The sequence below is a fragment of the Dendrobates tinctorius genome, unplaced genomic scaffold (genome assembly GCF_039654945.1).
Source record: "Dendrobates tinctorius isolate UK_male_01 unplaced genomic scaffold, ASM3965494v1 ptg000221l, whole genome shotgun sequence".
Classification (NCBI taxonomy): domain Eukaryota; kingdom Metazoa; phylum Chordata; class Amphibia; order Anura; family Dendrobatidae; genus Dendrobates; species Dendrobates tinctorius.
In genome coordinates this window covers 30,491-55,418 of record NW_027361888.1, presented here as the reverse complement: position 1 = coordinate 55,418, position 24,928 = coordinate 30,491, and the positions used below count along the sequence as shown (strand labels likewise).

The following is a 24,928-nucleotide window of genomic DNA, read 5'->3' as shown; positions in this document are numbered from 1 at the left end:
TGCAATACCAAGACAGGTTATTACACTTGGGGTTATTTAGTTTGAAGAATGGAAGGCTTAGGGGTGATCTTATTACAATGTATAAATATATGCGGGGACAATACAAAGACCTTTCTAATGATCTTTTTACTCTTAGACCTGTGACGGGGACAAGGGGGCATCCTCTGCATCTGGAGGAAAGAAGGTTTAAGCATACTCACACTCACAGACACGGATTCTTTACTGTAAGAGCAGTGAGACTATGGAACTCTCTGCCATATGATGTTGTAATGAGTGATTCACTACTAAAATTTAAGAAGGGACTGGATGCCTTTCTTGAAAAGTATAATATTACAGGGTATATACACTAGTTTCCTTAATATTGCGTTGATCCAGGGAGCTAGTCTGATTGCCGTATGTGGAGTCGGGAAGGAATTTTTTTCCCCAATGTGAAGCTTACTGTTTGCCACATGTTTTTTTTTGCCTTCCTCTGGATCAACATGTTAGGGCAAGTTAGGATAGGATATGGGTTGAACTAGATGGAATTAAAGTCTTCCTTCAACCTTAATAACTAGGTTACTATGATAAGTCCAGCATTAGTGTCCTTGGTCCATTCCTGGGCAAATGGTGAACTAATTACAAGGAAAGTTTTGACCACACACAGTCCTATGGTTCAGTGTCCATGAAACAAGGTAAAAACTGGAAAATTCAAAGGAAACTCTTACAGATTACCTGTAGGCACAAAACTTGAAAACAGTTACATATATATACATACAATTTCAACATTTACATTTACTTATCTATACACGATATCTGATGGGCGGTATACCTTGTGCAGTACGGGTAGACCTGCGTAACACTGGTGTGACTGGAAATCTCTCTGTTTGTCTGGTGCTAACTACTGGTGTAGTGTGTGATGTACTGGATACACTACTGGTGGTTCTGTGTAGCACAGGGATACTAGATTGTCTAGGAACTCTTAGACTCACCATGGGTATAACAGATTCACCACTGGCAGGGCGAGGGTTCTCTGGCTCCACTGCTGGTGTGGCATCTGCCGCCTGATTTTCCTGATCTTCAGGATATTCTTGAGTCATGTCTTCCTGTGCTACCAGTTGGGGAAATGTCAACACTGGCACCACTATAGCATCATTTACTTTAGTCCAATTTGCAGGGAATTCTCCAAGTATGGTGCTGACCTTTTCTTCTTCTATGGGTTGGATGTTATTTTGTTCTTCCATTCTTTCTCTTAACTGTTCAGGGCATAATTTCAAATGATCCCTTGATACGGCTGCTGAGGTTTCTCCTCCGTCTTTACTGATAAGGCACACCTTGGTATTGTCGAAATTTGAGGGTAGAATGGTGTAGGGTTCAGCTTCCCATTGGTCATCCAATTTATGCAATCTTCTTTTCCTTTATAAGACTTGTTCTCCTGGTGACAAGGGAACGGCAGGCGCATTTTGATTGTAAAGCTTCTCCTGCTTTTGTCTTGCCTGAGCTAGCCTCTTTTCCACACACTCTTGAACTCTTCTGTACTGTTGTCTTTCTGTATCCCAGTCATCATCTGGTGACGTTACTTCAGGTGTCAGGACTCCCATGTCCAAATCAATAGGCAGCTTACCAGGCCTCGTTTTCATTAGGTAGGCTGGAGTGCAGTTGGTGGAATTCACAGGAATGTGATTGTAGAGGTCTACCAGATCTGGCAACTTTTCTGGCCACAGATTCCTCTCCTCCAAAGGCAGGGTCTTCAGTAGGTCAATCACTACCTGGTTCATCTTCTCACACATGCCATTGGTCTGTGGGTGGTACGGTGCTGTCCGGATCTTCTTACAACCATACAAGTTACAGAATTCCTGGAACACTTCTGCCTCAAAAGCGGGACCTTGATCTGTAAGCACTCTTTCAGGATATCCATGTGGTCTACAGAAGTGCTGTTGGAATGCTCTGGCTGCTGTCCTGGCTGTTTGATCTTTGACAGGCACAACTACCAGGAATCTTGAGTAGCGGTCCACGATGGTAAGAGCATAGATGTAGCCTGACCGGCTTGGGACCAGCTTAACATGGTCCAGGGAGACCAACTCGAGTGGCTGTTTGGTTATTATTGGCTGCAGAGGAGCTCTCTGGCTGTTTCGATCCTTTCTGCGCAGGTTACATTGTCCACACTCCCGGCACCACTTTTCAATGGCTTTCCTCATACCAGCCCAGTAGAACCTCTCCCGGAGCAATGCTTCCAACTTCTTCCATCCGAAGTGTCCAGCTCCATTGTGGTATGCTTCCAAGACCATTGATGCCTCTCTCTTTGGGATTACCACCTGCCAGACCAGCTCATGAGTGCGGGCATTGATACTCCTCCGACACAGCTTTCCTTCATAGATGAACAGCCGGCCTCTTTCCTTCCACAACTGTTGGGTTTCTTCAGGAGCATCCGACTCTGGGCGTGAGTCAGCTTGTCCTTCACCAGGCGGACTGCGGGGTCGCTATCCTGCTTTTCTGCCCAGTCATGATGAGGCAAGGGGTTTAAGGTGACCTCTTTCAAGCCAGACCGTCTGTTTCTCACTCCCTGAGCACGTTGGGCCGCAAGTGGCCGGTGGAAGGGAGACAACTCTATTTCTTCAAGAGCCTCAGGGTCTTCTCCTGCATCTGGCAGATTAGGCATTCTGGACAGTGCATCAGCATTGGCATTCTTGTGCCCTGCTTGGTACTTGATGGTGAATTCATAGTTAGACAGCCGAGCCATCCATCGCTGCTCCAGTGCACCTAGTTTTGCAGTTTCCAAGTGAGTCAACGGGTTGTTGTCCGTGAAGATGGTAAACTTGGCTGAAGCTAGGTAATGCTTGAATCTTTCAGTCACAGCCCAGACTATGGCAAGGAACTCCAGCTTGAAGGAACTGTAGTTATCAGGGTTCCTTTCAGTGGGACGCAGCTTCCTGCTGGCGTAGGAGATCACTCTTTCTTTTCCATTCTGTACCTGCGACAGTACTGCTCCAAGTCCCACGTTGCTGGCATCAGTGTACAACACAAACGGTTTGTCATAATCTGGGTAGGCTAGAACTTCATCCCCTGTGAGAGCCATCTTCAGTCTAGTGAAGGATCTTTCCAACTCCTCAGTCCATTCAAAGGTAGAATTTTTCTGTTTGGTCTTCTTGGACTGCCCCACCAGAAGATTTTGCATAGGGGTGGCTATTTCAGTAAAGCCTTTGATGAATCTTTGGTAGTAGCCTACCAGTCCAAGGAATTGGCATACTTCATGGAGGTTGCTGGGTTTCGGCCAGTCCCGGATGACTGTGACCTTGTCAGGATCTGGTGCCACGCCTTCTGCACTCACCACATGACCGAGGTACTGTACCTTGGGCTTCAGGAGGTGGCATTTGGAAGGCTTCACCTTCAGGCCAAAATTGGACAAGGCTTCAAACACCTCAGCCAGGTGTTCCAGGTGGTCTTCATAAGTCTTGGAGAAAACAATGACATTATCAAGGTATAACAGGACTGTCTCAAAGTTTTTATGTCCCAGGCAGCACTCCATCAGCCGTTGAAATGTTCCTGGGGTGGTGCAGAGCCCGAATGGCATATAGTTGAACTCACAGAGACCCATTGGGGTGGTAAAGGCTGTCTTTTCCTTGTCTGCCTCTGCCACGGGAACCTGCCAATACCCACTAGTGAGATCCAAGGTGAAAAAGTAGTTAGCAGTTTTAAGTGCAGCTAATGATTCCTCAATTCTAGGTAATGGGTAGGCATCTTTATGTGTAATGCTGTTAATTTTTCTGTAATCAACACACATTCTCATGGTACCATCCTTTTTCTTTACAAACACTATGGGAGCTGCCCAGGGGCTACAACTGTCTCTGATAACCCCAGCCTCCTTCATTTCTCTCAACATACCCTTAGCACATTGGTATTGTGTTGGGGGTTTAGGCCGGTACCTTTCTTTAATGGGTGGATGATCTCCAGTGGGGATATGATGTTGAACCCCATTTGCCTGCCCAAAATCTAGTGGGTGTTTACTGAATACCCGCTCATATTCTTGTGTCACTCTGTAAACCCCATTTTTCTGGTATGAAGGTGTAGAGTCAGTCCCCACCTGCAGTTGCTGGCACCACTCCTCCAGCTGCTTCACAGAGCCATTGTCCTCCACCTGATCGGATGAGACCAAGGGCTCTGCTGCCTGCAATGAGTTGTTATTAACAGTGAGCAGCTTAGCAACTGTGGCGTACCGAGGTATTGTGGCCTCCTCCTCCCCTCAATTCAAGAGGCGTACAGGTACTCTCCCTTTTCGTACATCAACTACCCCTCTGGCTGTCAGGACAGTGGGCCTGCTATCAGAATATACTGGCTCTACCAATGCCTGGTAATCCTTCCCTCTGAGGCCTATAGCTGCCCGACACCAAATCAACATTTCACATCTGGGGGGTATTGCAATGGGGAAAGCATCACTCACTCTGACGCTGCCAATTTCTCCACCAGAGAGTTCTACCTGCTGTCTTTGCATCAGGGCTTTGATCTCCTTCTGCAGGACTCGTTGTTCACTGGAACCAGCAGTCTCAGCCACCTGTTGCAACAAGACAATAACCTCGGAAAGACAATTTTCAATTACATTGGTACCAAGAGTCATCATGGGATTACATTCACGTCGATCAATATCCACAACTATCAGACCTTGAGATTTTAGCTCTACTCTACCCACTTTAACAGTAATTTCTTTACATCCTACTTGGGGTAAAGACTGGCCATTACTGTCAACTACTGTCAGTTCATCAGTTGGGCCATGGGTGAGTTCAGAGTCAGCCCAAAACCTCTTGTAGAGAATGTACGGCATGGTGGTCACCTGAGAGCCAGTGTCCAGCAGAGCGTTCATGGGGATGCCGTCAATCACCACTGGAAGGATTGGTCTCCCTCCAACATACTTGGCTCCCCAGTTCTTTGGGCCTGGGGATCCTATTCTTGGGGGTTGGCACTCTGCCCCAGGGGTTGCTCGTTTAAATGACAGAACCTGGCGGTGTGGCCTGTCCTGCGGCAGTTACAACAGATGGGACATCCGTCCGGGTCATAGTGATCGTTGATTCTCCCTCAGAGTGGCGGAGTCCTCTTCTTCCGGAGCCACGGGACATCCTCTGGACTGGAGGCGAGCTGGATCTTCTCCTTGGAGGACACTTGCAGGGACTGCAGTTTTACTAAGTGCAGTCATTCCTTTGGTCAACTCCTGGACCTGAAGATACAGCTCTTCAGTTGGATCTTTATCCAGAGTCTGTGCATCAGCCTCCACAGGGATGGAAGGGAAAGATGTTGCTTCCTGGTGGTAGGTGATTGCTGGCGCCTCTGGGGCGCTGGACGGCTGTCAGTTGGCTCCTGCAGTACCCGAATAGCCCTGTCCTTGAAATCAGCAAAGTCCAGATCAGGGTTTTGCAGGGTTATGATGCGCAACTGTCCTGTGGGTACTGGATAGGAGTCCTTCAATGAACTGCTCCTTTAACAGTGTATCTTCCTCCTTCACACTGTCAGGATCAATTTGCTTATCTGCTCCCAGCGACTCCTGCAGGTTAAGAGCATAGTACCTTATACTGTCCTGCGCTCTCTGCTTGCATCCAAAGAATCGCTTCTTGATTTCAGCTGCAGTGCGGGCGTCAAAGGTGCTTCTCAGCTTGGCTAGAATCTTTTTAACAGTCTCTTTGTCAGTGTCCTGCCAGGCTTTCACCTCTCTCTGTGCTGCACCCGTTAGCTGTCCGATAAGGATGTTCACTTTCTGGCTTTCAGACAGGGGGTATACTTCAAACAAACTGCACAGTCTCTCTTTGAATTCACTCAGGGTATGGGACTCCCCTGAATACTACGGTAGCCAGGCTGCTCCCGGAAGGTAGGGCATAGACAGCGGCATTATTGGGACCGCTGCGGTAGGCACTACTCCTTGCGGCGCTGAGGGGTTGGCAGCGGCGTTCGCCGCTCCATTGCTGCGTGGCGCAGACATCCTCTCCCCCCTAGTTAACGTTAGCCAGCGCCGGTGGTTAAGCAAGCTTACCGGCTGCCGCTCTGCAGGCTCGAGGCTCCGGGCTGTAGGCCTCAGCTCCTCCCACCTCTCGCGCGCATTTTTCCTCTTCCCGCGCGGGACTTCACTGTTTCGCGCTCTCCGGCAGGCTACACCCACGAAGGCCCGCCTCTTTGGTTTCCCGCGCGCGTCAAGCAGCGCGTCAATGGCAGCAATGGCGCCAACACAGTCTTTTACACAAACACAGTCTATAGCACACAGGACCCTTGGACACCGGGCTCCGTAATCCTGTTCGTGATGCCAAGTTGGGTCGCCCTCCCAGGTCTGAGGGGTACTCGGTACCGGGCCGGTATCAGCGGGATGTGTCACAGCAGCAGTGACCCGGTCCGTGGCCCTGGGCGCCCAAGTAATAGGGAGATTGAATGGTGGAATGTAGTTAATTGAATGAATAATTTGTGATGCCACCTGTGGTGTTCGGCAAGGGAGGTGTTAAGACGACGCTACATGCAGATCTGCTGGTACTGATGGTATGGTGCAGCAAAGATGTAAAAGCTCCCCACAGGTGAAGCTGTAGTCCCAGGGCAGTGTAGATGTGATTGGCATGGGGATATAGCGGTGCCGGAAGGGTAGGAAGCAGACAAAGACACAGCGGGGTGCAGTTTCTGTACCTTTACTTGGCAAATGCAGTCCAGGGTCCTGATTACAGATGGTACCAGAGCAGGCTAGCCTGGAAGCAACTCAGGGTTCTCTCTCAGCAGATGGGCTGTGCAGTCTCCTTCCTAGCGCTTATTTGAGGTGTCTACAGTACCGAGTTACACTGAAGTTCTTCCTTATTATCGTTGCTCTGAATACCTCGTATGGCAGACAGCTGTAGCTGCTATTTCTCTCTTGGTTCACACATTGCTGTTGTGCCTCCGAGTCTTAGGTGGCAGTCAAGTATTTACAACTTCCTACTCCTCTGGTGTCTGTTGCAGGACCATTAGTATCCATACAACCGTGGAGACCAGGCTCCAGTTCGTGCGCACTCACTGGAGATGAGCCTTTCCTCTCTGCTCGATCTCCGTGCTTTCTCCACATCTGCACACTTCACCCTCCTCACACTAACTAACCACTCCTTCCTCCTGGCCCTCAGAAAGCACTCTTCCCCTTAATTCCGGTTCAGAGTCCCCCCTGCTGGCCTGGAGTGGAACTGTGTTGCATGTATAGGTTAACTGCGAGAGAGACCCTTCACTGCTTCCAAGCCTGGCATCACCCTCCCTGGAGGAAGGCAAAACCACTGTGGCGGCCATACTCCTGGGGGCGCCACAGAACATACTAAAAGAGGCCGACCATACAGCCGGTATCTGAGGCTGAGAACAATGAATAGTAGAGAAGAAGGTTTCCTACAACAAGCGAATGACCTGACAGACGACTTATTACACAGAGGTTATCCGCCAACATTATTACACTGTGCTAGAGCGATGGAGGAACCCATGTGGGTCTAGTTACAAGATCCAGGAGGAAGAGCAGAAAAAAGGACGAGATAATAAAAGGTTTATTGTTACTTTTACACCTAATCCCAATATGAATGTAATAAAATCATCGATAAACAGGAATTGGCATTTGTGAGGAGATAAAGATTTAGCCGTAGTAGCAAAGAACAACCCTCGATTACTTCTAGAAGAAGCGGTGACTTAGATGACTTATCGCTACAGGAAAGATTCCAGGAGAAGAACAATAAAGTCACCTGGTTACATGGAAGACGTCCAAGAGGCCATTTCCATTGTGGGGATTGCTCCTTCTGTCATCTCCATCTTACAGGAGAAATCTGAGGATCGGAGCGATGACGGTAGATAAACTAATCACGGGCCGCACAGAGCAAGCGCTTTATGTCATATACTGCCCAGGACAATTATTATACTGCCCAGACTATTAGATCGCGGCACATCAGGCTCAGAGAACATTTCCATTCAGTCACACAGGAAAAGGATCTGTGACATTAATGATATAAGAGAGGTCCATAATGCGGACCCCGATGTGCTGAGATCTGCAGGAATTGAGCCCGCTGATTATCCCGTACAAGGCGGTGACCAGAACAGATTACTACTAGAGTTGAGCGACTTTGGTCGGATCGGGTTTCGTGAAACCCGAATGAAACAAAATAAGTTTCAGATGAAACTCGTCCGACTAGAGCAAAAAAAGTCGGAGTTTCGTCCGACTTTTATTTCCCATTGACTTGCATTGGGGTCGGGTTTCGGACGAAACTCCGACTTTGTTTTGCTCTAGTCGGACGAGTTTCATCTGAAACTTATTTTGTTTCATTCGGGTTTCACGAAACCCGATCCGACCAAAGTCGCTCAACTCTAATTACTACTAAAAAGAGCAAAATCCAAAAAACTGTCACTCACAACTCTACATCAAGAGATAGAGTTGACAGAAAAAACACAAGAACTAAAATTATACATAAATTGCAATTTTATTAGAAATATCATTTTTTTATATCACATAAAATTTATTATTAAGCAATTGTCTACCATATTTGAAAGGAAGAATAAGGCTAAGACATCATTAAACACAGTATACAAATAAGAAATAAAAAAATCATTTCTGCTAATTTGCTAACAAATATTCCACCTTGTGAGATAATAAATATTATTATAAAAAAAAATCCTTTAATCCTTTCCTAAATAATTAGCTGTAATTTTATCTGTCACATAAAGCATTATGTAAAATATGCCAAAAAAGAATGTAATTATGACGGTGCTTTCATCTAGGAATTACCCACAGGTGAATAGAACAAGAAGACTCGCTCATCAATGTCACTCCGCATACAAGAGCTGCACTGATTCAGTCATTCTAATCATCTGCCGAAGGGCAGAGAACCAGAAAGAAGCGCTGCTAACACAACACAGGCTGCAGCAGAGGCGTATCTAGGCTCTCTGGCACCTGGGGCAAGAATTTGGTTCGGCGACCCCCCCCCAAGTACATATGCGACTTGCACAGTTAGTCATGTACCCACGAGCTGCTCTCCCTAATGCTCTCAATGTTCAGTAAAAAACTGAAAGCAGGAAGAGACGCTCATTGTCACAGGACCATAACTATGAAAATCGCATATGAGTGAGGTGTCCATGTGATGAGTACTGGAACCTGCAGAGCTGAATCCTGACATTGCAGCTTCTGAATCTCACAACTAATGCACTGCACACTTTTAGGATTCTCCCTTGCCGATGTACAGTCATGTCAGCACAAGTATGTGATTTATATACTTCTGGCCACATTCCGACTAGACGTGCCCGGCCTCGCTCTGTTCATTTTCATTGAGTGAGGCCACACATGTCTAGTCAGCATGTGACCGCATGTATGTATATTATCGGCACGAGAGAATCCTAACAGCGTTCAGTGAGCACTGTGAGAATTCAGAAGTCTGCAGTCACATAGAATGACTGCAGACTCAGCACAAACCTGGACAACCCCTGTAATGCTCCTAACAAAAACATGAGAATTAGTCAGTATCACAAATATTTACATCCAGGTACCTTATAGATGACGTCATCTCTGCAGTCGTTCTCCTTTTCTTCTTCTTGTCCAGACCCCATGATGAGTTTTCTCATCCACAGCCGTCTCTGTAGACTTCCATCTTCTCCGGTATTCTGCAGCAAATCCCCACACGATGCCCTTAAAGATAGAAGTGTCATTATAATGCCCCTAAATACAAATATCTGCAATATACTGTCACCTCATACTATTCCCCTCCCTCCTCATACTGTCTCCTCTAACATCCCTCCTGTTCACCATACTGTCTCCTCATATATTTACCCCCTCACTCTCTATACTGTCTGCTCACACATATCCCCGACTCCCCATACTGTGTCCACATGCATTCACCCGTTCGCACCCCTTACTGTCTGCACCCATCCCCCATACTGTTTCCTCATACATACTCTTCATTTTGTGTCCTCAAATCTCCCCACATACATTAAATACCATCCCCACTCCAAATCCCCCCATCCCCAATCCCCCACACACATTAAGTACCCCCCATCCCCACTCAATAACCCCTCGTCCCTACTCCCAAATCCCCCCACACATTATGTACCCCCACTCCAAATGCCCCCACACATGATGTACCCCCCACTCCAAATCCCCCTATCCCCAATCCCCCACACACATTAAGTACACCCATCCCCACTCAATAACCCCTCGACCCTACTCCCAAATCCCCCCACACATTATGTACCCCCACTCCAAATCCCCCCACACATTATGTACCCCCACTCCAAATCCCCCCACACATTATGTACCCCCCACTCCAAATCCCCCCATCCCCAATCCCCCACACACATTAAGTACACCCATCCCCACTCAATAACCCCTCATCCCTACTCCCAAATCCCCCCACACATTATGTACCCCCACTCCAAATCCCCCCACACATTAACCCCCATCCCCACTCATTAACCCCTCCACACATTAACCCCCATCTCCACTCATTAATCCCCCATCTCCACTCATTAATCCCCCATCTCCACTCATTAATCCCCCATCTCCACTCATTAACCCCCACACTCATTAACCCCAATCCCCACATTAACCCTCCACTCATTAACCCCCCACATTAATCCCATCTCCACTCATTAACCCCCACACATTAACCCCCATCTCCACACATTAACCCCCCACTCATTAACCCCCCATCTCCACACATTAACCCCCCACTCATTAACCCCCATCCCCACATTAATCCCATCTCCACTCATTAACCCCCATCTCCACTCATTAACCCCCACACATTAACCCCCCACTCATTAACCCCCATCCCCACATTAATCCCATCTCCACTCATTAACCCCCGCACATTAACCCCCACACATTAACTCCCATCTCCACTCATTAACCCCCACACATTAACCCCCATCCCCACATTAACCCCCATCTCCACTCATTAACCCCCATCCCCACATTAACCCCCATCTCCACTCATTAACCCCCATTCCCACATTAAGCCCCATCTCCGCTCATTAACCCCCATCTCCACTCATGAGCACCCCCCCCATCTCCCATCTTCGGTGGTTCTTCAGCTCCACAGAGGAGCACACTTACCACCAGCGTTCGCTCTGGGCGCCGGGAGTGACGTCAGCAGCGTGATCACATGACCTTATCACGCTGCTGACGTCGCTCTGACCCGGCGGTCAGAGCTTCAATTGTACTGGTGTCTGTATAGACGCCAAGTACAATTGCTGCCTGGGAGTCGGCGTGGCCTCCTTCTCTGCATCGGCTGTCAGCTTGACAGCCGACACAGAGAACAGTCGACTCCCAGGACTGGTAGCGGCAGAACGCAGCCGCCGGGGGGGGAGACACTGCAGACCGCTGCATTAGGCGGCCGGGCGGCCCGACTGCGCCCCCCTGCTTCCTGCGCCCGGGGCAACTGCCCCGGCTGCCCCCCCCTGGATACACCACTGGGCTGCAGAGAAACAATTCTAAACAAACTTCCATGTGCGATGTCTAAAGCCGCGCTCCTCAAACCCCCCTATTAATCGCTTAATAATACATTTTATGTGATATGAAAAAAAATGATATTTCTAATAAAATTGCAATTTCTCTATTATTTTAGTTCTTGTGTTTTACCTGTCAATTCTATGTCTTGATGGAGAGTTGTGAGTGACAGTTTCGTGGATTTTACTAATTTTAATAACACAAGTTATTTGGGATCATTAGTTGATTTAATACTACTAACAAGAGAAGCAGCATGGATTGTGGATTGCGATGCACAAGTTCCCCTTGGCCTCAGTGATACATTGAATATGTCTATGTGGCTGTGATCTATGTTATATTTCTTATAATTTTTTATATTAATCATTTCACTGTACTCACTGTAAATGTTTTGCACTTCTCAGTTAACCATTCCCTAACCCTTGTTATAAGGAAGTGGTGTGACCCCCTGACAAGCATGGACCGGTAGAAGCGCTAAGCAAGTGCGAAACGGCCGTAGTCCGTCAGGCTCTCTCATCTGTATAGCTCTCTGCTACCTGCACGCCGCACTCTAATATGGTTTGATGTCTCGTTTCACCATGGAATAAAATTGCAAGAAGGATCTGGGTGACAATTCTTTCAACTCCTTATGATTACTCTTATACGTATACACAATGGTGATGAATGGAAGGCCGCATTCAATACACCGGAGGGGCATACTGAAAATTTGGTGATGCCATTCAGATTAAACAATGCTCCGGCAGTCTTTGAAAATTTCATTTTTTTCTCCTCGATGGGTAGATTTGCGGTAGTTTACCTGGATGATATATTGAGTTACTCACGTCCTCTGCAGGAGCATCATGAGCATGTCAGACAGCTGGGGTGGGAAAAACATTACCCAGCAATCCCTTTTTGACATTTTGAAGACTTCCATCATTGAAAAATGTCCTGGCACCAAGAAACATAAAAGAGAAGAAGGAAGATTTGCTAAAAATCGCCTGTCTCCCGAATAAAATCATTACATGCAATCTGAAAACTTGCCTCTGCTGTGACTCGATCTGCCATGGTCTCTCTGAATTCACCCTTATTTCTACTGGTGAAATTTTCCTGTTAAAAACTCCCATGTCATGTTCCACCAGTTATGTTACATACGTGATTATATGCTCATACCAGAAATTATATGTGGGAAGGATGACCCAACCCCTCCACAAAAGGCTGAACTCACACCGTCCCAATACTCCATAGGGTTTTCTCCAACATGGGCTTTCACGTCACTGCACCATCAAACACAAGAAAGATTCCACACAACTGAAAATATTCCCCACAGAGGAGATTCCCCCACAGGGTCAGAATCGCATTGGACAACTACATCGGGAAGAAATCTTCTGGATTTATAAACTAAACCCCCTTACTCCAAATGGCCTCAGTGAGAATACAAATGTTACAGAGGCTCCTGCTGCACCAGCCTGGGATCAGTCAGATCATCGCCGGAACCCCGAACATCTCCTGTGACCCGGCTCCACCAGCGCTGCCGATCCCCCCCCCCGGGTTTACTGAATTCGGACTGTGGGCCAGAACCCCATTTGACACATTAACTTTTGCCCTATTATCCTTCTGAAAATTTGGGGTGCGTCTTATAGTCTAGTGCGGCTTATAGTCCAAACCAATGAAGGAACTGCTGGGACCATAACGGGGTCCATCTGAGACCCCAATGCAGAAGCCAAATGTCCTGAGAACTGGACCTGCTGGACCACAAATTGTCATTTCTCCAGGTTACCAAATAAATAGTTGTCACGTAGAACCTGGAGAACCTGTCTGACATGCTCAGCATGCTCCTCCAGAGGACGGGAGTAACTCAATATATCATCCAGGAAAATTACCACAAATCTACCAATCAGTGAGGAATAATACAATGAATGACATTTTCACAGACTGCCGGAGCATTGGTGACCCCGAATGGCAGCATCAGGTTTTATATCGGCCCCTCAGGTGTATTGAATGCGGTCTTCCATTCGTCTCCCTGACGTACACTTATAAGGTTATATTCCCCTCTCACGGTGAGTTTGTAAAACCATTTAGCTCCAGAAAATTGGATAAACAGGTCAGGTATAAGGGGTAAAGGATAGGGAAGGTGACGCGTGACTCACAGGCACAACCCTCCATCCTTCTACCAAACCCCACGGTGACTGGAGAGGAGCATGGCCGTATATGAGCCTCAGCTGGACTCTGGAAGGGAGGAAATAAACGAGATTTGGGCATTTTAGCTCCTGGAGTGGAGTCGATAGCACAATCATATGCCGCCATATAGTAGACGGCCGGTAACTGGTGATAATTCCCTCATGTGTGGGGTCTATTTCCCTCCAGAGAAATCACACGTTACATTCCACACATAACACTGTGTAGAGAAGGCGGCGCGGGGTAATTGTGCCAGTAGTGAGGGGCGAATAATGGCGGGAATGTCACTGACTGAGGAGAAGGCTCCATGGAGCGTCTTCACTCCGGTGATCATGTGACCCCCTGACTCCTCCCCTCCTGTGACCTCATCACAGGTCCTGTGCACAGAGCAGCCATATATGTGGAGTGCGGCTCTGCAGGTTAGTGATGGGCAGTCTGGCTCTTCTGGCTCCTTTCCCCACTTTTCTCCCTCCTGTCCCTTCACTATAAAGCCTGGGCCTCATTATACAGCTGTACAGGGGTCTAGTGAAGGCTTTTTAGCCCTTTCCTCAGACTGTAGCTCCAGGGAACAGGCCCTCACTCCTGTCCCTTCACTATAAAGCCTGGGCCTCATTATACAGCTGTACAGGGGTCTAGTGAAGGCTTTTTAGCCCTTTCCTCAGTCTGTAGCTCCTGGGATCAGGCCCTCACTCCTGTCCCTTCACTATAAAGCCTGGGCCTCATTATACAGCTGCACAGGGGTCTAGTGAAAGCTTTTTAGCCCTTTCATCAGTCTGTAGCTCCTGGCAACAGGCCATCACTCCTGTCCCTTCACTATAAAGCCTGGGCCTCATTATACAGCTGTACAGGGGTCTAGTGAAAGCTTTTTAGCCCTTTCCTCAGTCTGTAGCTCCTGGCAACAGGCCATCACTCCTGTCCCTTCACTATAAAGCCTGGGCCTCATTATACAGCTGTACAGGGGTTTAGTGAAGGCTTTTTAGCTCTTTCCTCAGACTGTAGCTCCTGGGCACAGGCCCTCACTCCAGTCCCTTCACTATAAAGCCTAGGCCTCATTATACAGCTGTACAGGGGTCTAGTGAAGGCTTTTTAGCCCTTTCCTCAGACTGTAGTTCCTGGGCACAGGCCCTCACTCCTGTCCCTTCACTATAAAGCCTAGGCCTCATTATACAGCTGTACAGGGGTCTAGTGAAGGCTTTTTAGCCCTTTCCTCAGACTGTAGCTCCTTGGATCAGGCCCTCACTCCTGTCCCTTCACTATAAAGCCTGGGCCTCATTATACAGCTGTACAGGGGTCTAGTGAAGGCTTTTTAGCCCTTTCCTCAGACTGTAGCTCCTGGGCACAGGCCCTCACTGCTGTCCCTTCACTATAATGCCTGGGCCTCATTATACAGCTGTACAGGGGTCTAGTGAAGGCTTTTTAGCTCTTTCCTCAGACTGTAGCTCCTGGGAACAGTCCCTCACTCCTGTCCCTTCACTATAAAGCCTGGGCCTCATTATACAGCTGTACAGGGGTCTAGTGAAGGCTTTTTAGCCCTTTCCTCAGACTGTAGCTCCTGGGAACAGGCCCTCACTCCTGTCCCTTCACTATAAAGCCTGAACCTCATTATACAGCTGTACAGGGGTCTAGTGAAGGCTTTTTAGCCCTTTCCTCAGACTGTAGCTCCTGGGCACAGGCCCTCACTCCTGTCCCTTCACTATAAAGCCTGGGCCTCATTATACAGCTGTACAGGGGTCTAGTGAAGGCTTTTTAGCCCTTTCCTCAGACTGTAGCTCCTGGGCACAGGCCCTCACTCCTGTCCCTTCACTATAAAGCCTGGGCCTCATTATACAGCTGTAAAGGGGTCTAGTGAAGGCTTTTTAGCCCTTTTCTCAGACTGTAGCTCCTGGGCACAGACTCTCACTCCTGTTCCCTCACTATAAAGCCTGAGCCTCATTATACAGCTGTACAGGGGTCTAGTGAAGGCTTTTTAGCCCTTTCCTCAGACTGTAGTTCCTGGGCACAGGCCCTCTGTCCCTTCACTAAAAAGCCTGGGCCTCATTATACAGCTGTACAGGGGTCTAGTGAAGGCTTTTTAGCCCTTTCCTCAGTCTGTAGCTCCTGAGAACAGGCCCTCACTCCTGTCCCTTCACTATAAAGCCTGGGCCTCATTATACAGCTGTACAGGGGTCTAGTGAAGGCTTTTTTTGCCCTTTCCTCAGACTGTAGCTCCTGGGAACAGGCCCTCACTCCTGTCCCTTCACTATAAAGCCTTTGGCCTCATTATACAGCTGTACAGGGGTCTAGTGAAGGCTTTTTTGTCCTTTCCTCAGTCTGTAGCTCCTGGGAACAGGCCCTCATTCCTGTCCCCTCACTATAGAGCCTGAGCCTCATTATACAGCTGTACAGGGGTCTAGTGAAGGCTTTTTAGCCCTTTCCTCAGTCTGTAGCTCCTGGGATCAGGCCCTCACTCCTGTCCCTTCACTATAAAGCCTGGGCCTCATTATACAGCTGTACAGGGGTCTAGTGAAGGCTTTTTAACCCTTTCCTCAGACTGTAGCTCCTGGGAACAGGCCCTCACTCCTGTCCCTTCACTATAAAGCCTGGGCCTCATTATACAGCTGTACAGGGGTCTAGTGAAGGCTTTTTAGCCCTTTCCTCAGTCTGTAGCTCCTGGGATCAGGCCCTCACTCCTGTCCCTTCACTATAAAGCCTGGGCCTCATTATACAGCTGTACAGGGGTCTAGTGAAGGCTTTTTAGCCATTTCCTCAGACTGTAGCTCCTGGGCACAGGCCCTCACTCCTGTCCCTTCACTATAAAGCCTGCTCCTCATTATACAGCTGTACAGGGGTCTAGTGAAGGCTTTTTAGCCCTTTCCTCAGACTGTAGCTCCTGGGAACAGGCCCTCACTCCTGTCCCTTCACTATAAAGCCTGAACCTCATTATACAGCTGTACAGGGGTCTAGTGAAGGCTTTTTAGCCCTTTCCTCAGACTGTAGTTCCTGGGCACAGGCCCTCACTCCTGTCCCTTCACTATAAAGCCTGGGCCTCATTATACAGCTGTACAGGGGTCTAGTGAAGGCTTTTTAGCCCTTTCCTCAGACTGTAGCTCCTGGGCACAGGCCCTCACTCCTATCCCTTCACTATAAAGCCTGGGCCTCATTATACAGCTGTACAGGGGTCTAGTGAAGGCTTTTTAGCTCTTTCCTCAGACTGTAGCTCCTGGGAACAGTCCCTCACTCCTGTCCCTTCACTATAAAGCCTGGGCCTCATTATACAGCTGTACAGGGGTCTAGTGAAGGCTTTTTAGCCCTTTCCTCAGACTGTAGCTCCTGGGAACAGGCCCTCACTCCTGTCCCTTCACTATAAAGCCTGAACCTCATTATACAGCTGTACAGGGGTCTAGTGAAGGCTTTTTAGCCCTTTCCTCAGACTGTAGCTCCTGGGCACAGGCCCTCACTCCTGTCCCTTCACTATAAAGCCTGGGCCTCATTATACAGCTGTACAGGGGTCTAGTGAAGGCTTTTTAGCCCTTTCCTCAGACTGTAGCTCCTGGGCACAGGCCCTCACTCCTATCCCTTCACTATAAAGCCTGGGCCTCATTATACAGCTGTAAAGGGGTCTAGTGAAGGCTTTTTAGCCCTTTTCTCAGACTGTAGCTCCTGGGCACAGACTCTCACTCCTGTTCCCTCACTATAAAGCCTGAGCCTCATTATACAGCTGTACAGGGGTCTAGTGAAGGCTTTTTAGCCCTTTCCTCAGACTGTAGTTCCTGGGCACAGGCCCTCTGTCCCTTCACTAAAAAGCCTGGGCCTCATTATACAGCTGTACAGGGGTCTAGTGAAGGCTTTTTAGCCCTTTCCTCAGTCTGTAGCTCCTGAGAACAGGCCCTCACTCCTGTCCCTTCACTATAAAGCCTGGGCCTCATTATACAGCTGTACAGGGGTCTAGTGAAGGCTTTTTTTGCCCTTTCCTCAGACTGTAGCTCCTGGGAACAGGCCCTCACTCCTGTCCCTTCACTATAAAGCCTTTGGCCTCATTATACAGCTGTACAGGGGTCTAGTGAAGGCTTTTTTGTCCTTTCCTCAGTCTGTAGCTCCTGGGAACAGGCCCTCATTCCTGTCCCCTCACTATAGAGCCTGAGCCTCATTATACAGCTGTACAGGGGTCTAGTGAAGGCTTTTTAGCCCTTTCCTCAGTCTGTAGCTCCTGGGATCAGGCCCTCACTCCTGTCCCTTCACTATAAAGCCTGGGCCTCATTATACAGCTGTACAGGGGTCTAGTGAAGGCTTTTTAACCCTTTCCTCAGACTGTAGCTCCTGGGAACAGGCCCTCACTCCTGTCCCTTCACTATAAAGCCTGGGCCTCATTATACAGCTGTACAGGGGTCTAGTGAAGGCTTTTTAGCCCTTTCCTCAGTCTGTAGCTCCTGGGATCAGGCCCTCACTCCTGTCCCTTCACTATAAAGCCTGGGCCTCATTATACAGCTGTACAGGGGTCTAGTGAAGGCTTTTTAGCCATTTCCTCAGACTGTAGCTCCTGGGCACAGGCCCTCACTCCTGTCCCTTCACTATAAAGCCTGCTCCTCATTATACAGCTGTACAGGGGTCTAGTGAAGGCTTTTTAGCCCTTTCCTCAGACTGTAGCTCCTGGGAACAGGCCCTCACTCCTGTCCCTTCACTATAAAGCCTGAACCTCATTATACAGCTGTACAGGGGTCTAGTGAAGGCTTTTTAGCCCTTTCCTCAGACTGTAGTTCCTGGGCACAGGCCCTCACTCCTGTCCCTTCACTATAAAGCCTGGGCCTCATTATACAGCTGTACAGGGGTCTAGTGAAGGCTTTTTAGCCCTTTCCTCAGACTGTAGCTCCTGGGCACAGGCCCTCACTCCTATCCCTTCACTATAAAGCCTGGGCCTCATTATACAGCTGTAAAGGGGTCTAGTGAAGGCTTTTTAGCCCTTTTCTCAGACTGTAGCTCCTGGGCACAGACTCTCACTCCTGTTCCCTCACTATAAAGCCTGAGCCTCATTATACAGCTGTACAGGGGTCTAGTGAAGGCTTTTTAGCCCTTTCCTCAGACTGTAGTTCCTGGGCACAGGCCCTCTGTCCCTTCACTATAAAGCCTGGGCCTCATTATACAGCTGTACAGGGGTCTAGTGAAGGCTTTTTAGCCCTTTCCTCAGTCTGTAGCTCCTGCGATCAGGCCCTCTCTCCTGTCCCTTCACTATAAAGCCTGGGCCTCATTATACAGCTGTACAGGGGTCTAGTGAAGGCTTTTTTTGCCCTTTCCTCAGACTGTAGCTCCTGGGAACAGGCCCTCACTCCTGTCCCTTCACTATAAAGCCTTTGGCCTCATTATACAGCTGTACAGGGGTCTAGTGAAGGCTTTTTAGCCCTTTCCTCAGTCTGTAGCTCCTGGGATCAGGCCCTCACTCCTGTCCCTTCACTATAAAGCCTGGGCCTCATTATACAGCTGTACAGGGGTCTAGTGAAGGCTTTTTAACCCTTTCCTCAGACTGTAGCTCCTGGGAACAGGCCCTCACTCCTGTCCCTTCACTATAAAGCCTGGGCCTCATTATACAGCTGTACAGGGGTCTAGTGAAGGCTTTTTAGCCCTTTCCTCAGACTGTAGCTCCTGGGCACAGGCCCTCACTCCTGTCCCTTCACTATAAAGCCTGCTCCTCATTATACAGCTGTACAGGGGTCTAGTGAAGGCTTTTTAGCCCTTTCCTCAGACTGTAGCTCCTGGGAACAGGCCCTCACTCCTGTCCCTTCACTATAAAGCCAGGGCCTCATTATACAGCTGTACAGGGGTCTAGTGAAGGCTTTTTAGCCCTTTCCTCAGACTGTAGCTCCTGGGAACAGGCCCTCACTCCTGTCCCCTCACTATAAAGCCTGGGCCTCATTATTCAGCTGTACAGGGGTCTAGTGAAGGCTTTTTAGCCCTTTCCTCAGACTGTAGCTCCTGGGCACAGGCCCTCACTCCTGTCCCTTCACTATAAAGCCTGGGCCTCATTATACAGCTGTACAGGGGTCTAGTGAAGGCTTTTTAGCCCTTTCCTCGGTCTGTAGCTCCTGGGAACAGGCCCTCACTCCTGTCCCTTCACTATAAAGCCTGGGCCTCATTATACAGCTGTACAGGGGTCTAGTGAAGGCTTTTTAGCTCTTTCTTCAGTCTGTAGCTCCTGGGATCAGGCCCTCACTCCTGTCCCTTCACTATAAAGCCTGTTCCTCATTATACAACTGTACAGGGGTCTAGTGAAGGCTTTTTAGCCCTTTCCTCAGACTGTAGCTCCTGGGCTCAGGCCCTCACTCCTGTCCCTTCACTATAAAGTCTGGGCCTCATTATACAGCTGTACAGCGGTGTAGTAAAGGCTTTTTAGCCCTTTCCTCAGACTGTAGCTCCTGGGAACAGACCCTCACTACTGTCCCTTCACTATAAAGCCTGGGCCTCATTATACAGCTGTACAGGGGTCTAGTGAAGGCTTTTTAGCCCTTTCCTCAGACTGTAGCTCCTGGGAACAGACCCTCACTACTGTCCCTTCACTATAAAGTCTGGGCCTCATTATACAGCTGTACAGGGGTCTAGTGAAGGCTTTTTAGCCCTTTCCTCAGACTGTAGCTCCTGGGATCAGGCCCTCACTCCTGTCCCTTCACTATAAAGCCTGGGCCTCATTATACAGCTGTACAGGGGTCTAGTGAAGGCTTTTTAGCCCTTTCCTCAGACTGTAGCTCCTGGGAACAGGCCCTCACTCCTGTCCCTTCACTATAAAGCCTGGGCCTCATTATACAGCTGTACAGGGGTCTAGTGAAGGCTTTTTAGCCCTTTCCTCAGACTGTAGCTCCTGGGAACAGGCCCTCACTCCTGTCCCTTCACTATAAAGCCTGGGCCTCATTATACAGCTGTACAGGGGTCTAGTGAAGGCTTTTTAGCCCTTTCCTCAGACTGTGGCTCCTGGTCACCATGTGATCTCACCATAACCCTAACAAGCTAATTAAGGTGTGAAATCTTGGTCAAAATTATCTCAGTACACAAATCTCCAAGGGTCCCCAAAGTTTTGCGTTGCCCCTTTTTCCATTTTGCAATTATGAAATTGTAAAAAAATCTATATATATCTATTTTTATTATTATTTTTGCCTAAAATACAAAGGCCATGTGTCATCTTAGAGGTTCGGCCTTTTAGAGATCATTTCATCTTCATCTTACTACTGCTCACAATAACGGTCATTTTGACCCGGGGCGCCCACACTTTTACATGCCGCTGTCAATGCTTCATCCCGCTGGTGCTCAATATTTAATAGGGTGTCGCTATTAAACTTAATGAAAAGTTCGGTGAATTTCTTTGAGCTGTTATTACTAGAGATGAGCGAATATCGTCAGAGAAGTTGTTATTGGCTAATATCACTTACCGAATAGCTGCATCGGGACCCCGGATCCCTGGAGTGCTCCCGATAATCAGCTGCATGTGTCGCCCTCCATGCAGGTGCTGTGACTATCACACAGAGAGACACACGCAGCTGATTATCGGGAGCGCTCCAGCACACTGAGTCCTGCACACACTGAGGCTCCTGATCATGTGACCCCTGACTCCTCCCCTCCTGTGACCTCATCACAGGTCCTGTGCACAGAGCAGTCATATATGTGGCGGACACTCCTGGACCTTCTGCTTTCTGGGCCGGTTCCTCCTGTGAGTCCTATTAACCCTTTCGCTCCCTGTATTCTCCTTTCTGACAGGACAATATCTGAATTCGGATAGTGTGAGAGGAATTTAAGCAATGTGGAAGGAAAAAATGACAATTTTACTTTTTTTTTGGGATCTGTGATTTCTATCTACTCCATTGTGTACAGGATAATAGAGTATAATAAAGTAGTTATGGACGTGACGTAACTAACATTGTGCAGTGACTCTGCTTTCCATATAGTGACAGATATTTCTTGTTGCTGAAACAGTGATTTTTTTTTTTCCTCTTTAAACCTTTTTTAAACCCCTCTGATCAGTGCGATCATACAACATACAAGCCTCTGATGGCTCCGGTGATGCCCTGTACTACTGTAGTGCCGTGTATCATCACTGCCTGTCAGTGTAATACTAACGGCCCCATACACATGAGATCAGAGTTGGCTGAACGGTCATTTGGCAGACGGCGATCTCTCCCGACTCCCCCATACACACAAATATTCCAGCTTTCCTGTGGTCTGTATGAGAGAGTCGTCTCCAGACTCCTCTAGAGGAGGATTATCTACAGGAAGAACAAACGGATTATCCTCTGAAATTCAGGATGCCGGATCCTTCTCTGCCCTGACATCTGTCGGGAGGCCCCCAAATACATTATATGGTCGGCCAAACCCCCCGAAATCAGTGCTTTCATGGGACTTTAGTGTAATGTGTATGGGGGCGTTATAAGGTAACTTATTGGACGCTGCCTCTGGCCCGACCTAATAGACCTTCATACATTGCAGCCCAGACCCCATTATTAGGCATGTAAGTATCGGAGTCACTAGGCCGCCCCATACTATCGAGTACTTGGAGGCGGGGGGCATTCAGCCAAACTCTGTCACACCTTCTTAGATGCCATGTTTGCTTTTTACAGCAGCAAGTGGTTAAACTGTCAGGGTTTTTGTTGAAGCCTCCTCTGTGCCGTCCCTGCGGTGTACATCTATGTTCTGGGGCACAAAAGTGTTAATTTATTTTTAATAAATGTTTTCCATGTTAAAAATTATAAAAAGTGTCTTCTGCTTTTTGCTTTTTTTTTTTTTTCTCTTACAAGAATTGTTGGAGCCAATTTTTCTTTAGAAACATTTTAATATCGGCTTTTTCTGGAGTTTTTCTTGTAATATAGGAAAGCCTAAGGCCAGAAATAATCCCCATAAATCACTGTACATGGAGACTTTGGGATCAGATCATTTCTGTCCGTTGTGTTTGTGGAAACAAAAATTCTTTTCTAAAAGCCTCAAACTTCTGTGTGTGACTCAGAGCTGAGATCTAACGTGAGAGAAGATTCCAGTGCGGGGAAGACGGGAAACCTTCATATAGACGGCCGGTGGGGATGGAGGCAGTGACCGACTCTGGCCACATCTGTCTCTAGAGCCGCAGTAGAAGATGAAGATGTCGTCCTCATCATGAAGGAGTTATTTCTCATGTCGCGTGTAATGAATATCTCCTGCAGTATTGCTAATGCCGATTCCAGTGTCAGTAATGAGACGAGAATTAGCGTTATGGAAGATGAGTCTATGAGGAACGTGTTCAGCTGCCGACTCCGAGGAGGAAACTGCTTGTTGTCTGTGGCCTAAATATATAGGTTTTATTAGTAGATGTCAGGGAAGAAAACTAAACCCTGTAAGATAATAAATCTCCTCATATGTTTCCCTTATTATCTCCAGTAAGTGTATTATTACACAGGATTCTTATGATGTTACATCGGATCATCTTCTTCTCATTCAGGTCTCTACAATATCGGATCCTCTCAGTGAAGATCTTCTACAAAAGAGAATTTTCCTGATTTACCCATCAAGGACGGATATGGACAGAGACAAGATGGCGGAGAGGATATTACACCTCACCCTAGAGATCCTCTTCCGTCTCACTGGAGAGGTGAGAGATTCTGATGACGTCACATTACATCATTCTTATCTATGGGAATAACAGATGGACAGAACTGGAGAGGTGAGAACTCTGGAAATGTCTGTAGTGAGATTTATTAATGTGTCTCTCCATAACCAGGATTACACAGTGGTGAAGAAGACCTCTAGTGATCGCTGTCAGGACCCTGTGTCTGAGAGATGTGGAAGACCCCTGAACCCAATCACGGTGCCTCCACCTCACCCCCTGATCCATGAGGACATCAATGACCAGAAGATCCTAGAACTCATCTACAAGATGATTGAGCTGCTGACTGGAGAGGTGACACTGCTGGGAATGCTGGGACATTATACAGTAACACTATGAAGGGATCGGGGGATGACGGTATCATTGTATGTGTCAGGTTCCTATAAGGTGTCAGGATGTCGCTGTCTATTTCTCCATGGAGGAGTGGGAGTATTTAGAAGGACACAGAGATCTGTACAAGAACGTCATAATGGAGGTTCCTCAGCCCCTCACATCACCAGGTAATAGACAGGACTAAATACACACGGCCTATAATTATCTGTATGTAGAGAATGAATTCAGTCCCTGTATGTGTTTCCTCCAGATCTATCCAGTAAGAGGACAACACCAGAGAGATGTCCCCGTCCTCTTCTTCCACAGGACTGTAACCAAGAAGATCCCAGTGCTCCTCAGGATCATCAGGTAGATGGAGAGAAGGTGTCAGGAGATCTCCCCTATGATGTGTAGACGGCTGTGAAGGTCTTGTGCTCAGTCTTGTTTTATCGACCAGTATTATATGTTTTATACTTGTGTAATGAGAACGGTGGAGATGGCAGGATTAGAGCTGATCATAGATGGGACTTCTCCATCTGTCGGTGACTTTTATAATATTTGTTTCAGGGTGAAGATCTGACCCATATTAATACTACAGAGACATATGTGAGGGGTGATGAGTGGTGTAAAGAGGAGATTCCCACATATGACTACCCAGGTGAGTAGTAACCACTGAATGCAGAGAAGTCACAGATTCCTCTCAGTCACCGGCTGTGGCTGCTTTATCGGTGGTGTAGTCCGGCCGTATTACCATGTTCACCATTTTGCCTCTAGACCACAACATTCTCCTCCACCCAAAACTGTTCAAATGACTTTGGGCATTGAAAGCCCTTTTCTATAGAACTTATGGAAAGTATGTAGTGTATGTCAGATTGGTGTGTAGTGTATGTCAGGTTGGTGTGTGGTGTTTACTACACCACACAGATCAACCTGATGTACACTACACCACACACCAACCTGACGTACACTACACCACACACCGACCTGACGTACACTACGCTTCACACAACAACCTGACACACTTTGTCAGGTTGGTGTGTGTGGTGTAGTATATGTCAGGTCGGTGTGTGGTGTAGTGTACGTCAGGTTGGTGTGTGGTGTATTGTATGTCAGGTTGGTGTGTGGTGTATTGTATGTCAGGTCGGTGTGTGGTGTAGTGTATGTCAGGTCGGTGTGTGGTGTAGTGTATGTCAGGTCGGTGTGTGCTGTAGTGTACATCTGATTGGTGTGTATGCCAGGTCGGTGTGTGGTGTAGTGTACGTCAGGATGTTGTGTGTGGTGTAGTGTATGTCAGGTCGGTGTGTGGTGTAGTGTACGTCAGGTTGGTGTGTGTAGTGTATGTCAGGTCGGTGTGTGTGGTGTAGTGTATGTCAGGTCGGTGTGTGGTGTAGTGTATGTCAGGTCTGTGTGTGGGGTAGTGTATGTCAGGTCGGTGTGTGGTGTAGTATATG

At 48.0% G+C, this 24,928-nt stretch overlaps 1 protein-coding gene across 1 annotated transcript in view; it reads left to right on the top strand.

The window, feature by feature from the left end:
* LOC141058930 (uncharacterized) overlaps window positions 1–23,504 on the top strand; it is a 37,502-nt gene extending 13,998 nt beyond the window's left edge. The window contains exons 3-4 of the mRNA XM_073555144.1: window positions 23,001–23,150; window positions 23,280–23,504. Of these exons, the coding sequence (XP_073411245.1) occupies window positions 23,001–23,150; window positions 23,280–23,504 (375 nt within the window). The remainder of the gene's footprint in view (window positions 1–23,000; window positions 23,151–23,279) is intronic.
* Window positions 23,505–24,928: the final 1,424 nt, after the last annotated feature.